This window comes from Carlito syrichta, unplaced genomic scaffold, assembly GCF_000164805.1.
Source record: "Carlito syrichta isolate Samal-C Ts95f unplaced genomic scaffold, Tarsius_syrichta-2.0.1 Scaffold123282, whole genome shotgun sequence".
Taxonomy (NCBI): domain Eukaryota; kingdom Metazoa; phylum Chordata; class Mammalia; order Primates; family Tarsiidae; genus Carlito; species Carlito syrichta.
The window spans coordinates 41,898-60,431 of record NW_007067378.1 but is presented as its reverse complement, the minus strand read 5'-3'; the positions used below and the strand labels follow the sequence as shown (position 1 = coordinate 60,431).

At 39.0% G+C, this 18,534-nt stretch overlaps 1 protein-coding gene across 1 annotated transcript in view; it reads left to right on the top strand.

Annotated features, from left to right (window-relative positions):
* Positions 1-18,534, top strand: part of EEA1 (early endosome antigen 1) — a 105,207-nt gene that overhangs the window by 49,759 nt on the left and 36,914 nt on the right. The window contains exons 11-14 of the mRNA XM_008048253.2: positions 1,182-1,331; positions 2,688-2,807; positions 9,514-9,717; positions 13,881-14,081. Of these exons, the coding sequence (XP_008046444.2) occupies positions 1,182-1,331; positions 2,688-2,807; positions 9,514-9,717; positions 13,881-14,081 (675 nt within the window). The remainder of the gene's footprint in view (positions 1-1,181; positions 1,332-2,687; positions 2,808-9,513; positions 9,718-13,880; positions 14,082-18,534) is intronic.

Sequence of the window (18,534 nt, the reverse complement as noted above, 5' to 3'; positions counted from 1 at the left end):
TATAAAATTTATGGAGTATATAAAATATGACACACAGGCTATATATTTTTAGTTTTTTCAGACTTCATATGAACAGTTTGAAGCAGTTGTGTTGAATGCTTGCTGTTGGGTGTAAGTGTGGGCTTGTGTCTTTTGTGTTATGTGGGGGGGGTGTGTACAAGAGTGCTCTAAGTGCATCCTCCCTGCCAGAAGCCTCGCATCCTTCACGCAATGCCTTTGTCTACACTCCCCAACAACACAGAGCCATTCTTCCGAAATTAACACAGGTGTCTTTCCTTTTTTTAATGGAAAAGAAAAACACTCCTCTTTGCCCTATTTCCTCCAAGCAAGTCCTGGTGGTATTAGAGAAAATAGTTGAAGAAAGTGATGGTTTTTAGCTCCAGGCAGGTTTCTCCTTTAGTTTTAACTGGGTGGCGTTTTTAAAGTTAATGAATGAGGATCACTTAACATTAAATAAAATTATATGTAATATATAGCACATAATAAAAAGCATATATATGTATATAATTGTTTCCTCTATTTTATTTAGAAATTATGTGTCAATTTGAGGACTTGGTGGGAGAACTTTGGGCTCTGTCCGCTACTCAAATGTAAGAATTCGACCTTGGTGGTTCTTGACTGTGGGAAACCAAAAAGAACCACTGTGGGGCTTTTAAAAGTGAGGACCATTAATGACAGGTGGCTGGTACATAGAAACTTTGAGTTTACATTTAACAATTTTTTTTCACTTAAAAATTAAGTCTATGGCTGAGTGTGGTGGGTCATGCCTGTAACCTCAGCACTATAGGAGACTGATTTAGGAGGATTTCTTACTGTAGGATAGGCCTAATGTTCTCTGAGTGTCTTAATTTTTAAGTTTCATTTTGTTATTTAAATTTCATCAAGTGATTCCAACACTTATATCCAAGCCAGAGCTTGTATTTTTTTTAGAAAGGGCAGGAAAACAAAAGCAAAAACTATAAGTTTACCCACAATTTTATGGGATTCATTAAAATTTATGTGATTAAAATTCAGTTGCAGTTAAAATTATATATATGATCTTAGGTTTTTCCAAAGTATTATGAAAATTAAGATATTATATTTATGTTGGTGAAAAATAAAAAACACTGTGTAGAGCAGGTGGTGGTAGTGTGTGTGTGTGTGTGTGTTTATACACATGTCTATATTTTGTTTATTTAAAGTTACACAGCAAACTTCTGGAGACAGAGCGCCAACTCGGGGAAGCTCATGGGAGGCTGAAGGAGCAGAGGCAGCTTTCCAGCGAGAAGTTGATGGAGAAGGAACAGCAAGTGGCCGATTTGCAGCTTAAACTCTCCCGTCTGGAAGAACAGGTAAGCGAGCTTCTCAGGTGAGTGTCTACTGGCAAATTGATAGACAGACTTGGGATATCTTAAGTATTGTCATGGTTCATCAATCTGGTAATTGTCTAGATCATGAATTGGACTTTTTTTTTTAACTTGAAAGAGCAACATTTATTACTCCCCAGTAACAACATCCTACTTACTGACTACATTAAGTCATTTTGCTGTGATCATATTTCCTAAAGTTCTCAGCAAAAATACACCAAGAAGACTACTCAGCTTTAGCAAGGAAAATTTTGGGGGTGAACCTCTGTCAGGCTGCTGGAGTCTTCCTCCCCAGGAAGAACCACTTCCTAATGAAACAGTGAAATATGAGTTGATGAGGACCGTTAATGACAGGTAGCTGGTACATAGACACTTTTGAGTTTACATTTAACAATGTTTTTCACTTAAACATTAAGCCTATGGCTGGGTATGGTGGCTCATGCCTGTAACCTCAGCACTTTGAGAGACTGATTTAGGAGGATTCTTGAACCTGGGAGTTTAAGACCAGCCTGGGTAACTGTTTCTTAAATAAATAAATAAGCAAACATACAAGTGTAAGCATTCAGGCAATATATAAGATCATCTTTAAAAGCAATGTCTCACTACTTAATAGACTCTTACTTTCATGATAAAGACACTATTCTCTATGAATAGACTCTTAACCTAAAAAGAAAACAAATCTTTCTCCAGGTTGGCATTTAATTTATTATTGTTTCTTGTAAGCTAATATGATCAAGGAATTAATTACATAAAAATAAATAAGTAAAATTAAGCATATGCTTGATTGTTATCTTAACTAAAGTTGCAGTTGCTAAAAATGGTACCCACTAGACAGGTAAAATAAAAGTTATCTTTGAATTATATCTTTTATTGGAATTGAACAGCTATTCTGGGTTAAAATCTGTAGCTTCAGCAGTAGATTTTTTTTTCTAGACCTAAAATCTTGGCTATACTAGATGATGTTATTTTTTTCCCAATTAGTGATAACTATGACTGCAATGGGGGGAAAAAAGAGGTACTGATACTGTGGTTTAGATATTTTGCAAATAATTTTTATGTAGTTAATTCCTTTATCATATTAGTTTACAACAAGCAACAATAAATTAAATGCCAACCTGAAGAAAGACTTGTTTTCTTTTTAGGGTGAGAGTCTATTCATAGAGATTAGTGTCTTCATCATGAAAGTAAGATTCTATAAGAATTGAGAAACTGCTTTTAAAGATGATCTTGTATTGTCTGAATTTATTTTTCTGTTCAGACTTAGAATTGAAGCGTGCCAGATATGCATGAATGATACAGTGTGCCTTTACATTGTCAGCTGACAGTCTACATTTTTTTAAGTTGAAGGAAAAAGTAACACACTCTACAGAATTGCAGCATCAACTGGATAAAACAAAGCAACAGCATCAAGAACAACTAGCTCTTCAGCAAAGCACGACAGCAAAGCTTCGAGAAGCTCAGGTATGCGTTATGTGAATTACAAGTCTTCTAACCAAAAATGAATTCCCATTTTTGGGAACAGAAGATATGGGCACAGAAGATATGGGGAAAAAATAAAACAAGTCACTGTTCTCTTGTTATGGCAAAACTAGATAATGCATAATACTTGCTTATGAGGGGTTTTGATAATATTCAGGATCTAGATGATCAGCAAATCCTTTTTTTTTTATTCCTATGTTGAAAATTCTTCTAAAATAGTTTGCAATTATTGTAAACACATTTTAAAATTTATAATAAATAGATTTATTTAACATTTATTTAAATGTACTAGATACATGTATTAAGTGTATTTAGTTGAATACATTATTTAAATTTTTATGTGTAAATAATCTGTTTCTTTATTGTTTATTATTTATTAAAATATCTTTGTTGAAAAAAATCACAAATGTTCAAATAAAATTTCCTGGTATAGTTAGCCCAGTGAAAAAAGAACATTTTGTAGTTTCAACGGTAGATCTTGCTATTTGTTTGTCATGTGTTTTCCTGCTTCATAACCATCATCTGAACATTGGAATTGTAGGTATAGAAAATACAGTTGATTAGGTTCAACTTATACAAAGTCTGCAGCATAGCTGAGAATATTGAAGGAGTTATGTTTTTGTTTTGTTGTGGTGAGAGAGGTTTCCCAAATGTTTGAAGTGAGTTTGACACTGATTCTCACTTATGTGTTCATTCTTGTGCTAGTTCTTTGGATATTGCTGAGCACTGTGTGCTGGGCAATGTGCTCACACTGAGAATAAGAGACATGGTACCTGCCATCTAGGAAACGCCATGTAAGATGCGCACATGCACAGTGTTGGAGTTGCAGGGAAGCTGTGGGAACACATACAGTGCTCTCCTTTCTGAGTTGGGAAAGTGGCGAGTTAGTCAGATGGATGGAGATCAAAATACTGTGTACATTTCTTCCTTTATTTGATCAGTCAACAAATATTTTTGCCAAGGAACTGATTTTGTGAACATGGCAGTGAACAAAACAGACAAAAATGTCTGCTCTCATGGAGCTTAGCGAGGGAGACAGCAGTAACCGAGGTTAGTTGGCAGAGATCATGGCATGTGAAATGGTGACAATTGCTGTGGAGAGGAGGTAGGTCGGGGGAGGTAGAAATGTCTGGGGGGCAGAAGGTGAGACTGCAGTGTTAGGCCTTGCTCTCCAAGGAGAAGACCTAGAAGAAGAATGTCAGAGAGAATCGTATCTGACAATGTGTGAGACTGGAGCCCATCTCAGGACTAACAGGAAGTGAGGGCTGGAGATGGTGCGTGATACAGGAGTTAAAAGGACACAGTTACAGAGATCACGAGGCCAGAACATGCTGCCTCGCAGGTAATTTTAAAGACTTTATTTTGCTCTGAGTGAGATGAATTACTGGATGGTTCTGAGCAAAGGAGTGGTAAGATGTGACTTTCAATTTTGCAGGATCCTCTGGCTGCTGCTGTGGGAGTAGACTGTAGTGGCATGTGAGCAGGAGCAGAGACTCAGCCAAGAGGCCACTAGGCCGCAGTAATCCAGACAGAAAATGACATGGCATAGACTGTAGGTTGGTGGAGAGTCCTGAGAGAGGAGTTGAGGTTGACTCCATGAACTTTGGCCTGGTCATTCAGGATAGAGACCAAACAAGAGGAAGACTGAGAATCCTGGCTGGGTGCAGTGGCTCACACCTGTAAAATTTCAGCACTTTGGGAGGCCAAGGTGGGAGGATCACTTGAGGCCAGGAATTCGAGACCAGCCAGGGCAACATGGTGAGACCTCATCCCTATAAAAAAAAAAAATAGCCAGGCATGGTGGTATGCACCTGTAGTCCCAGCTTCTCAGGAGACTGAGACAGGAGGATCACTTGAGTCCAGGAGGTGGAGGCTGCAGTGAGTTGTGATTGTGCCACTGTACTCCAGTCTGGGTGACCTGAGACACGGACTCCAAAAACGATTGAGAATCCCATTGGATTTGGCAATGTGGAAATCATTGAGGACTTTGATAAGAGCACGCTGGATACAGAAGAGTGACAAAAGCCTGATGGAGACAGCTTGTGGTGGCTGTGGTGGGGGTACAGGGAGAGGCAAGACACCTTAGACAGTGTGGATACAGGCAACTGTACGAGTTTCACCAAAAAGGGCAGGATGGACATGGGGGCAAAACTGGCATGGGGAGTGTGGGGTCGGCGGCAGCTGGTATACTTTTCTGTGCTGAACTGGTATGAGATTTATCCATCTAGACGCAAAGCTGTAGCTGATGGCCTTTCCCCACTTCCCAGCCAGGCTGTCTCTCAGAATGTGCAGAGGGCAGGGGCTCAACTGAACATGCTTCGTTCCTTATTCCACACCTTCCCAAGAGGTCATGGTCTGGTTCCCTGGGGAAGAAACAGAAGGGATGAGAAAGGGACCAGAGTCCCTCATTGTGGAAACAGACAGTTCGAGAGACAGATTAGTATAGGTGCAGGTGTGGATGTGATGTGCAATTATTGTGCAGCCGAGAGGACATTTACCAACCCATGCATGGTCTGGGGAAAAACAGCTGTGGAAAACTTTTTTAAAGTGACAATCTGAGTGACAAAGGGTGAGTAGATATTTCTGGTGATAGTGAGAAGTATACTTCAGGTGGAAGTTACAGGATCAAGGATGTGGAGGCTAGTATAACAGGACTGATAGGCTTTGCTGGAGTTTAAAGTGTAGATTAGAGGGTAGTTAGAGAAGTGCTCGGAGCATTCGACACAGGCAAGTTTATGGAAGACCATGCATGGCATTTGGATTTGAAGATAGAAAGGTGCTGAAGGTCTTAAGAAGGAAAGTCCTGGTCAGATCTGCTTTTTTAAAAAAAATATTTTATTTTAAAGATGTAGGGTATAATTTAGGATTAGGTATGTAGATCTTCTTTTTAAATAGCTTATTCTTGTGGTTGGTGAAAGGTGGATTTAGGAGGGAGTTTTCTGAAACAAGACTTCAGATAAAAGACTGATCACTGTGGCAGTTGAGAACATATGTAATAATGGTCTTAGTTCAAGCAACTGTTAAAGTCCTAGGGACAACTAGGAGCAATACTTGGGAGGGCAAGTAAATAAGTAGGACTTGCTGACTTGATAGATACAGGAGGTGAAGGAGAAAGAGTGACTTCTAGCTGATTACATCAGGTGCAGGGTGTCCCCAACTGTACTTGTGAATGTGAGACAAATAGCCATTTTTTAGGGGAATATGATAAGTTTAGTTTTGGATGTATTTCAAGGCACCCTTGGGATATAATAATTTAAAGCTTGGAGGAGGGAACGTGCTATATATTAGCAGAGGGAGACATCAGTATATGGGGGGGTGGTGATGGAGACGGAAATCTGAATGTTGATTGAAGATTTAATGAGAGAGGAGGGAGTTGGGAAAGTAAACATAACTTATTTTGGGGATTTAAATGTGAGTTGCACAAGACTAGGAAGAAATTGGATGGAGGTTTGGTCTGGGGAATATTTTGTGAAATGAGAGAGACCTGAACATGACTATGGTCTAGGACAAAGGGGCTTGGCAGGGAGGGAGTTATTAAGGATATTGAAAGAGAGTGACTGAAGGAATGAGGAATTGTTAAGAAGCTATGATGTCACCAACACGATAGGAGAGGATGAACTTGAACTTGTTCACGGAAACTTGAGGAAAGGAGGTAAGTAGGTAGGTAGGTAGGTAGAGAGAGAGAGAGAGAGAGAGAGAATTTCATATAAAATTATACACTTTTGGAAAATCCAGGTAGATCATTCCTGAAAATCCCATACGTCTAGATAAAATTGAAGACAGTAATTGCTGTAGATGAAGTGAGCAAGGATGGAGACACTGGAGAGAATATTGATGTGTTTAAGTAGTTCTGGAGGGGAATGTTTGAGGGTGAGGACATCACTCAGATGAAAGATGGCCAAGTAATTCTGAGTATGAACTGTTATGAAGGGTGGGATCCACCAGTCTGTGGAGATTTGTGATTTTACTCAGAGGTGCTTAGAAGTTCAGATTTCCATCTCCATTACTTTCCTGAAATAATGTTTACAAGATTACCAACTTACTTCCTTATCTCATGGGCATCTTTCTCTGTCCCACTGAGTGAGCATGCCCACCACATGCCCACACTGGAAGAGGGACTCCTTCCATCTGCTGCCTGTCATTTATTGACTTCCTCCCCAAGGTTCCCTGAATTTCTCTGATCACGTGCTTTTTCCCTGGGCTGCCCTTCTTTCCCCAGTCCCTTCAGTGCTGGTGATCCTCATATGTCTCACATTCCCAACTGTCTGTTTTTCTCCCTAGACTCTCTTCCTGGCTGATCACATGTATACTAATAACTCTACCCCCGACCCCCACCCCCGCCCATATACTGCAGTTCTTGAAGAGAAGCTAGGCATACACTGAATAAGCAGAAGGGACTTGAGGATTGTGACACTGAAGAGCAGAAATGAGGTCATCAAATCGGAAGACTGTCAGTCAGTTGTAATCATAGAGTAGGGTAGTTGGAAATTTTTAGCTGGAACATTTTCAGGTGATTGCAAGATCCTGTATGAATGACTGAAATGAAGAATGAGATAAGGTCCAGAAATGAAGACGGCATGAACACAGAGGCTATGCTCTTAATTCTCTATGTATTTTGTATTTCCCAGGAAATTGGCAGAAATTGGGATTGAGAGAAAGACTAAATCAGGTCTCAAGTCTTCAGTGAATGAGGTAGGGATTTCTAGATGGTAGCAACAAAGACTAGAGAGTAGAAAAATCCATGGCCTAGGCTCCCCAGCAGCATGAAGCTTTCACACGAGGGAGTGAAGAATGGCAGCAAAAACCAGAAGGCCAACCTCCTGCCTGCCTAGGGGACTAGGTCTTACTGACCAGAATTGGCATCTGTTAAGGGAAAGCCATGTTTAATTAAGACTTGGAAACAGAATGACCTTTAGGAAAAAAGCTGAGGTCTGGCACTCTGATTCTATGTTAGTGGAATGTGGAGAGAGGGGCTCTTGGTGGCAGGAACAGAGGCTGGAACAGAGGTTACCTACCTCTCATCATTTGACCAAAACTTAGAAGGATGAGAAGTAGGCTTGAAAGTGACTGTTCTCAAATATGTTCATACTGGCACAAGTCACTGAGGGCACTATGTGGTTGTGGCTCTGTGTCAGCAAGGTAGTAGGTGCTGGTCATGACTTTGTTCTGCGTAGAGGCTCTCTGACCCTCCTAAGACGACTGAGTCAGAGGCAAAGGCCAGTGGATCAGATAGCTCGAGAGAGGTAGTGGCTGGTGTTCTGTATGTGGGCTAGTACATTGTGCTATGTGTAACACGAGGGTCAGGGCACAATAGAAGCAGAGGGATTCCTTGGCATATCTGTAGGAGAGTGCTGCTGGGGAGTTGAAGTGAGCCTGTGTTAATGGGTGCAAGTTGGAGTGTAGTCGTTTAATTTTCTATTCATTGAGTGAGTGTTTCATATGAGGGGAGACTCAAAAAAACCCGGAATTTATTTGTTAAAAATTGTGTATTTATTCTTACATGCTTTAAACTTCAGTCACATTCACAGTCCTCTCTGTTGGATGCAATACACCCATTAAGACACTCTTTGCACTGCTCAAAACAGTTTTTGAACTTGTTCATTTGGATGCCTTTGAGTGCTTCTGCTTTAGTGCTTTTGTTTCACCTCTTCCTCATCAGCAAAACGTTTCCCTTTGAGGACTTTTTTCATTTGGGGAAACAAAAAAAGTAATTCGGGGTGAGATTGAGTGGATAGGGAGGGGGGCACGGGGTCACACCATTTTTGGTTAAAAACTGCTGAACACTCAGTGCAGTGTGGGTAGGCGTGTTGTCACGATGGAAGAACCAGCCACCTGTTTGCCACAATTTGGGACATTTCTTCCACAAATCATGATGCAACCTTTTCAAAACTTCCAAATAAAAATTTTGGTTGACTGTTTAATCCAGAGGAACAAATTCTGAGTGTACTACAAGGGGCCCACCCTCCAAAAAGATAATTCCTGGTTTTTTTTGAGTCCCCTCTTATATGTGTCAGATATTTTGGATGCATCAATGAATAAGACGAAAATTCCCACTATGTAAAGCATATGTTCCAATGCGGGAGAGGGAGGGAGACAGATAAGCATGAAAAATAAGTACATTATTGAGTGTGTTGGAAGGTAAGCACTCAGGGAGAGAACACACAACCGAGAGAGTGAGTATTGGGAAGGGCTGCAGTATTAAGGTGATGGTCAGGGAAGCCTCATAGAGAAGGTGACTGACTAAACACCAGAAGGAGAGGAGTGAACCACATGATTCTTGGGGACAGAGCTCCAGGTAGAGGGAACTAGGCGTGCAAAGGCTCCGAGGCGGGCATGTGCCTGTGTGACAGGAGCGGAGAGTCCATGTGTCTGAAATAGGTCAGAAGGGTAGCAGGAGGGGAGGTGGGAGTGCTGGAAAAAGAATGTGGTTAACTGAAGGACTTTTGTCAAATTCTAGCTTATTATCAATACAATACAGGTGTATTGTTTCCTCTACTTTATGCTATTAAATACATAGTTCTAATTATGCAATTAAATTTGCTATGTTAAAATGTGGTAATTAGTTATTAAAACTATAAGACTAAGGGCTTGAGGGAGGATAAAATTTACTGTCAGTCAGTCATTTGATATTGAGGGATAACTTTTTACATTTCCCGTCCTTAAAGTGACAGTGTTCAATTCCTTACAGAATGATTTGGAACAAGTACTGCGTCAAATTGGTGACAAGGATCAAAAGATCCAGAACCTTGAAGCCTTATTACAAAAGAGTCAAGAAAGTATTTCATTACTAGAAAAGGAAAGAGAAGATCTCTATGCCAAAATTCAGGCTGGTGAAGGAGAGACTGCTGTTCTTAACCAGCTACAAGAAAAAAACCACACCTTACAGGAGCAGGTAAGCTTGTAGCATGCATTTTATTTTTAACATTTACTTTTATCTCTCTAAACCTTACTAAATGTTCTTATTTAATGACTCTTCATTCTGGCTCTTTTTAGCACATTTTAAATATTATGTATTCTTGGCAAATAGCATCTTATTCACCTTAAGAGCAAGTCCCTCTTGTTGTGAAAGATAGTTGACACAATTTGACAAAGGAAATCTTCAGTTCATGTCCTGGATGTAACTTATTCCCTGTGTAACTTTGAGCAACTCATTTCACTTGTTAGCTCACTGAAAAAGTAGAGGTGTTATTTATTTATTTATTTATTTATTTATTTATTTATTTTTGAGTTGGAGTCTCACTGTCGCCCAGACTGGGGTGCAGTGACTGCTCCGGCCACCGCAGCCTCGACCTACTGGGCTCCGGCGATCCTTCCGCCTCAGCCTTCCAGGTAGCTGGAACTACAGGCGCACGCTACCACGCCCGGCTAATTTTTTTGATTTATTGTAGAGATGAGGTCTCGCCTGCCCAGGTGGGTCACGAACCTGCCGGCTCAGGCAGTCCACTCACCTCAGCCTCCCAAAGGCGCGGGATTACAGGCTGAGCCACCGAGCCCGGCAGAGGTGTTATTAATGTATACTTGCCTCATGGCATTTTGTTATGCTTCAAAAAAAAAAAATGAATAACAAAATGTATTTATAAATTAAAGGTACTAATTGAGTGCTATTTGCTGCTGTGTATTGGTTAATATACAGACTTAGCAGTTTAGTTATATTTTGATAATATGTATGTCTTTGGACAATACATAGCTAATAATAATTTTGATAAATTGCCTTATTATTTCAGCATTTATGTGAAGAATAAGAAACATTTATAAAATTTAGGTTAATATATTATCAAACAGGAAATAATTTATAGTTGCTTTTTGGAAGAATTATTTAATAAGAGAATTATTATCTAAATGAGAAAGTATTTTAAACAAACTATCAGAAGGTCATGTTACTTTTCTAATTTGGGAATTAGTATATAACATATAATTTCCCCCCAATTTAAAAGTTTGTTTTGAAGAATTCTTTGGGCTAGTTTTTAGTTGTACACAACTGGACATTGCTTATCATACACATATGATGAAGAAATCATGGATTCTTTTAAATAAAAATTAACATAAATTTATGTACTTCTGTTTCTGGCCATATTGGAGCAACTGATACCTGTTTAGTTCTTTTACCATAAATCGCTAGAAAAGTGGGAAACAGGCGTAAGATCACCGTTTTCAGACATTGGACAATAGGCAGTGCAGGACTGTGATCCCTGAGAGAAGAGAAACAAGTGAGTTGAACTCTCTGACCACTCTAACATTTGACTTGGAGACATCTTCCATACTGTGGTATAGGTTGGGGGAATCCTGGTAGAGCATGGTGGTCTTATTGAACTGAGGAGTGAGAGGTTGAATTAAATTGAGAGATGGAAGATCAGGAGGTTAAGACAGCTCAGATTTGCAGGGTAGAATTACCAGAGGGGAAGAAGCAACGCAGAAAAGCTCCAGAATTCTGCTCAGGAATCCACTTGAGGCTTTGGTTGAATGCTAAGCTTTGCACTTGTGATGGAGGCATCTATGAGGCCAGGCAGTGAACCATATCAGGAACTAAAGGCTGAAAACTTACTAGTGTTTACACTGGGCTGGGCAATTTTCAGGTTCCAGCCATTCAGAAAAAAGATTTTGTGGCACTCTTGGGCATTCGGTAGAAACAACAGAAATGCCACACTGTTGGTGAGAAGTAAAGCTAAACTAACCCTGCTGTACGTAACCTGACCTTACAAGGTGCAAGGCTTAAGAGGGTCCAGCTTAACACAGATCTATTAACTCTGCTGGGACAAAACTTAACATTCATTGAAAGAAGATAATAGTCTAGACTGGTCACAACAAATACCAAGAAATTACTAGACATATGAAGAAAGAAAAAAATGAGAGCCATCACCAGGAGAAAAATTATTTAATGGAATCATTGAATGAGAGATAATGGAATCATCAGACAAGTACTTTAACCCTTTGCACTCGAATGTCACCTCTGAGGGGACATTGAAAATCTAGCAAACCACTCAGATTTCCCCTCTCGAGATATGAAGAGATTGCTGGTGATTATATAGGATAAACTTATGCAAATGCACATTTTTCAAAAATGTAAGTTTCCTTGAAGTTTTCTATTCAAAAACAATGAAAAACATATGTCCCATTTGAAATTTGTCAAGTTTTCAGGAATCACAAGTGAGTCCTTTCACATTGTCTTCAAACAATAGACTGAACAGTAAATTACATATATTAATGTGGGAGGAAGAAAACGAGATTGCATCATCTGCTCAAATAGAAAATCACCAGGTAGAAGTTGTCAAATTACTGTTGCATAGCATATATCAATGAACCTTCATGCATGTTGGGGACTGTTTCACACATTATCACATGTTAGAAAAATGTAAGATATAAAATTTTGATTTTTGTAATAAGCTAGTTCCTCAGTGTCCACAATTCCATTATAAGCTACATTTCGTTGCAATAAAATAATTGATTCCAATGCTGTACTGTTTAATATGAAGTGATTCATTTTGTATAAAAGTATTTTATAAAAATTACTATTTTGTAAAAAAGTGCGCTCAAATTGTAGTAGGTGATCCGTGGGATGTCTCCAAGAGCAAGGGGTTAAAACAGCTCTTAAAATGTGCTCATAGATATAAAGGAAAAACTATAACAATGGACATAGAAGTGGAAACAGTGGGCATGGTGGCATGTGCCTGTAGTCTTGGCTATACAGGAGGCTGAGGCAGGAGTATCATTTGAGCCCAGGAGTTTGAGGCTGTGGTGAGGTATGATCGCACCACTGCACTCTAGCCTGGTCAACAGAGCGAGATTCCAGCTCTAAAAAAAAAAAAAAAAAAAAAAAGAACCAAGTAGACCTTTTAGAGGTTAAAAAAAAAAAATACATCAAGTGAAAATTCTGTTGGATAGACTTAATAGATTAAGAAAGTAGAAAACAAGCCGGGCTCGGTGGCTCAGCCTATATTCCCGTGCCTTTGGGAGGCTGAAGTGAGTGGATTGCCTGAGCCCATGGGTTTGAGACCCGCCTGGGCAACTTGACGACCTCATCTCTACAATAAATCAAAAAATCAGCCGGGCGTGGTAGCGCATGCCTGTAATTCCGGCTACTCGGAAGGTTGAGACGGCAGGATCGCCGGAGCCCAGCAGGTCGAGGTTGTGGTGGGTGGCCGGGAGCAGACACTGCACTCCAGTCTGGGCGACAGAGTGAGACTCCAACTCAAAAAAAAAAAAAAAAAAAAAAAGAAAGTAGAAAACAGTATCGGTGAATATGACATAAGGCAATTGAAACTGTTTTAAATGAACTACAGAGAGAAAAAAGGCTAGGGCAAAAACAGGGCTTTAGTGACTCTTTGGGCAGTATTATATAGGCTGGCATCAGTATAATGATTGTCACAGAAGGGTGGAAAGGAGGCAAATATTTGTAGAAATAATGACTGTAAAAATTAAGATTTGATTAAAAATATAAATTCATAGATTCAGAAAGCTCAGTGAACTCACAGTAAGGAACATCAAAGAAATGTCAGATGAATTGGATTTCATCTAAATTTTAGAAAATGCATGCTCTTCAAAGGATGCCACTGTGAAAATAAAAGCCAAGATGCAGACTGGGAGAAAATATTTGCAATACATATATCTGACAACTTAGAAATGTCCAGAATATATAAGGAGTTCTTGTTACTGAATCAGATCAGTGTTGGCTGGGGCTGGAGCTGGGGTGGGAATGAGCAGAAAGAGGCCTCAGGAAACGTTTTGGAATAATGGGAAAGCTCTATATCTTGACTGTGGTGAGGGCTAGTTGCAGGAGGGTGTATGTTTATCAGACCTCAGAGTCTACATGGGAACTGGATGAGTTTTATTTTACATAACCCATAGCTTGATACAGATTATTTTTTAAATGATATATCTTTGAGTTTGATGTTATTTCTTATGACTTGAGATATTTTGTTTACTTATTTTTAGAAAGATATGAATGATTTTATTTGAAAAATTAGAGCCGACCTATCCCAGAGCATGGTACTCTTTGGGCTTCTTTGCTTTTGTTCTGTCACTCTGAGTTTCATACTTAGGGTCTTACTTGTATAATAGGTCACTCAACTGACAGAGAAGTTGAAGAACCAGTCAGAAAGCCATAAACAAGCCCAGGAGAACTTGCACGACCAGGTCCAGGAGCAGAAGGCACATCTCCGAGCTGCCCAGGACCGTGTCCTTTCACTAGAAACCAGTATCAGCGAGTTGACCAGTCAGTTAAACGAAAGCAAGGAGAAGGTTGTCCAACTTGACATCCAGGTAACATCAAATGATGCTGTGTAATACGTTTGTATGTATAAAGCACTGATTCTTAGGCCATTGAATGTTTTAAGTTTGGTTTCTCTCTTTTTGGCTTGCAATTTACTAGAAAAAAATTAGGAATAGGACCCAGATAAAGGTTGTATCTAGAAAATGTATTGACTGTTCCTATTTGCATTCCTCCCCCAAGTTACACCTCCTGAAAATGCTGCATCAGCTTTTCATTGTTTTAATCAAATCTTTGTTATTGTTTTTGAAGTTCAGATTATTTTGCTGTTATACGGTTAGATTTCTATGTAAATATTTTTTGACTTTGTTTTTTAATCTTCCTTTAAAAGTTTGATGTTTAAAAATGGTACCCTTATATGATACCATTATGTATTTTAATGGATATTCTTTCAGAATTCTGTTGAACAGTCTTGCTCAGTGAGTCAGTCATGGGCTGGGAAGTTAGACGTTTCTTTCTCCTTTCTTGCCATTGGCTCTTATTTTGTGTTGTAGAAGAGGAATTTATAGAATATTTCTAAGCCTTGATTTTATTTTAGGAGAATGATTGCACTGAATATAGGAGCCATAATAAAATAATATAACTGGTACACTTATTAGAACTTGGAGAAAATATGCATTTTGTTCCTTTTTTTAAAAAATTTTAATTTTAAAGATGGGTATAATTCAGGATTAGGTATACTAGTGGTCATTGTACAGATAAAGTTGGTCCCCACTTCACCTAGTTTGAGATCAGGTACACTTATTGATGGAGTGTACCCCCTGACTCCCTCCCTTTGCAGTTTTCCACTACTGCCAATCCATTTCTTATGGTATTATGATAATTGTTCAGGGTCCGCTTATGAGTGAGAACATGTGGTACTCACTTCTTTGTTTCTGTGATAGATCACTGAATATTATAGACTCTAAGTCCATCCAAGTGGCTGTGAAGTTCATAACTTTGTCCTTCTTTATGGCTGCATAATATTTCATCATGTATATGTACCACATTTTTCTTATCCAGTTCACTTTTGATGGGTAGCACGGTTGGTTTCATGTTTTTGCTATTGTGAATAGCACTGCAATAATCATGCATGTGCAGGTATCTTTTTTATAGAGTGATTTGAGTTCCTCTGGGTAGATTCCCAGAAGGGGAATTGCTGGGTCATATAGAAGGTCAATTTTTAGATCTTTTAGGAATCGCCACACTGTTATCCACATAGGTTGTACTAGTTTATACTCCCACCAACAGTGTAGAAGTTTTCCCCTTTCCCTGCATCCTCTCCAGCATCTGTTGTTTTTTGAGTTAATTGATAATGACCATCCTGGCTGGAGTTAGGTGGTATCTTAGTGTGGTTTTAATTTGCATTTCTTTGATGATTAGTGAGGCTGCACATTTTTTTATGTATCTGTTTGCTGCTCATATGTCTTCTTTTGAGAAGTGTCTATTCATATCTTTTGTCCACTTTGTAATGGGTCTGTTTGTTTTTTGCTTTTGGCATGTTTGAGTTCCTTGTGGATCCTGAATGTTAGACCTTTGTCAGATATACAACTGACAAATAATTTTTTCCCATTCTATGGGCTGTCTCCCCCACTCTCTTGATGTTTTCTTTTGCATTGCAAAAGCTTTTCAATTTGTTTGGTAAGGTTCTACTTGTCTATCTTATCTCTTATGGTATGGAAGAAACTTGAGATTTTGATCAGAAAGTGGTTGCCAGTTCCAATTTCCATAAGGGTGTCTCCTGCATTTTCTAAGGTTCTTATAGTTTGAGGTTTTCCATTTAGGTCTTTGATCCATTTAGAGTTGACTTTTGTGTGTGGTGATAGGTAGGTGTCTTATTTTAGTCTTCTTCATGTGAAGCTGGGCTCGGTGGCTTAGTCTGTAATCCCCACGTTTTGGGAGGCTGAGGTGAGTAGATTGCCTGAGCCCGTGGGTTCGAGACCCACCTGGGCAACTTGGCAAGACCTCATCTCTATAATAAATCAAAAATTAGCCGGGCGTGGTAGCGCATGCCTATAGTTCCAGCTACTTGGAAGGCTGAGGCGGAAGGATCACTGGAGCCCAGCAAGTCGAGGCTGCAGTGGCCGGGAGCGGCCACTGAACTCCAGTCTGAGTGACAGAGGGAGACTCCAACTCAAAAAAAACCCCCCAAAAAACAAAAAAACTCTTCTTCATGTGGTCAGCCAGTTTTCCCAGCACTATTTACTGAATAGGTTCTCCTCTCTCCAGTGTAGAGGCTTTGTTGAAGATGAGTTGGTTGAGAAATTGAGGTTTAGCGTCCGGAATGTCTATCCTGTTCCATTGTTCTATATGCCTGTTCTTGTACCAATACCAGGCTGTTTTGATTATTGTAGCTTTATAATAAAGTTTAAAGTCTGGAAGTGTGATACCTTCCACTTTGTTTCTTATGCTGATGATTGTTTTGCCTATTCCTGGTCATTTATGTTTTCATATGAGTTTCTGTATTGTCATTTCCAGGTCCGAGGAGAAAGATGCTGATAATTTAATGGGTATTGTGTTAAATCTGTAGATTGCCTTGGGTAGAATGGACATCTTAACAATGTTTGTTCTTCTAATCCATTAGCATGGATTGGATTTTTCCATTTGTTTGTAATCATCTTTGATTTCTTTGAGCAGTGTTTTATAGTTTTTGTTGTTAAAGGTCTTTGTTTCTCTGGTTAGGAAGATGCCGAGGTATTTCATCTTTTCTGTTGCTATTGTGAATGGGATTGTGCTTTTTATTTGGTTCTCTATCTATTTTTGTTGGTGTATAAGAATATGACTATCTTTTGCATGATGATTTTGTATCCTGAGACTTTGCTAAATTCCTATATCAGTGCAAGGTTTTTAACAGATTCTCTTGCATTTTTGTGGTATAGAATCATATCGTCATCAAAGAGGGATAACCTGACTTTCTCTCTTCCTATTTGGATACCCCTATTTCATTGTATTGTCTGATTGCTCTAACTAGGACTTCCAACATTATGTTAAACAGAAGGGGTGAAAGTGGGCAACCTTGTCTTGTTTCAGTTTTGGGGGGAAATGCTTCCAATTTTTGTCCTTTTGCAATATGTTAGCTATGGGTTTATCATAGATGGCACTTACTTTTTAGAGGTATGTTTCCTCTATACCTAGGTGTTCAAGGGTTTTTATCAAGAAGAGATACTGGATTTTATTGAAAGTTTTTTTCTGTGTCTAATGATATAATCATGTGACCTAGTTTTACATCTGTTGATGTATTTAATTGCATTTATGGTCTAGTGGATGTTGAACCAGCCCTGCTAGAATTTGCTATAATCTTGTTGAGTATTATTGCATCTATGTTCATCAGGGATATTGTCCTATAGTTCTCTTTTTTTGTTGGATCTTTACCTAGTTTGGGTATCAGTGTGATGTTAGCTTCATAAAATGATTTGGTGAGAGTTTCATCTTTCTTGATTGCTTGGAATGCTTTCAGTAGTATTGGTATCAGCTCCTCCTTGTATGTTTTGTAGAACTCTGCTGGAAAGCTGTCTGATCCAGGACTTTTTTTTGTGGGTAGTTTTCTTATGATGAAGTCTATTTTTGGGGTTGTTATTGGTCTATTTAATTTCTCATTTTCTTCTTGTTTTAACCTTGGGAAGTTGTGTGATATCAGAAAGCCCTCCATTTCATTTAGGTTTTCACGTTTCCATGCAGGTATGAATGCATAGTAATCTCTGGTAATTTTTATATTTCTTCAGGGTCCATTGTAATTTGATCTTTTGCATTTCTGATTGTGTTTATTTGGGCTTTTTCTCTCTTTTTTTGGTCAATCTGGCTAGGGGTCAATCATGTTTATTCTTTCAAAGAACCAGCTCTTTTTTTGTTGTTGATTTCTTTTTTCTATGATATTTTTTGTCTTCTGTGTCCTGTATTTGGGCTTTTACTTTGGTGATCTGGATTCTTCTGTTGAAGTTAGGGTTTTGGTGGTCTTGTCTTTCCAGCTCCCTAGGGTGATTTGTTAGGTTGTTAACTTGTGAGCTTTCCATCTTCTTGATGTGCTTTCATAATGAAATGAATTCCCCTGTCAGTATTGCTTTCATGGCATCCCAGAGATTTTGGTAAGATGTGTCTTTATTTTCATTTGTTTCCAGAAATCTTTTAATTTCTGCTTTGATTTCCATGTTGACCCAGGAGTTGTTCATCATCATGCTGTTTAGTGTCCATGTCTTTGTGGGTTTTTGGGTGGTTTTGTTAGTGTTGCTATTTATTTTTATCCCACTGTGGTCTGAGAAGGTGCATGGAAGTATTTCAGTCTTATAAACTTTGCTTATGCTTGATTTATGGTTGAGGAATTGGTCAATCATAGAGTAAGTTCCATGTGATGATGAGTAGAATGTATATTCCGTGGTTGTTGGATGGAGTGTTCTGTAGGTATCGGTAAATCAGTTTGGTTAAGTGTCAAGTTGAGGTTCTAGATGTCTTTTTGTCTTGATGCTTTGTCTA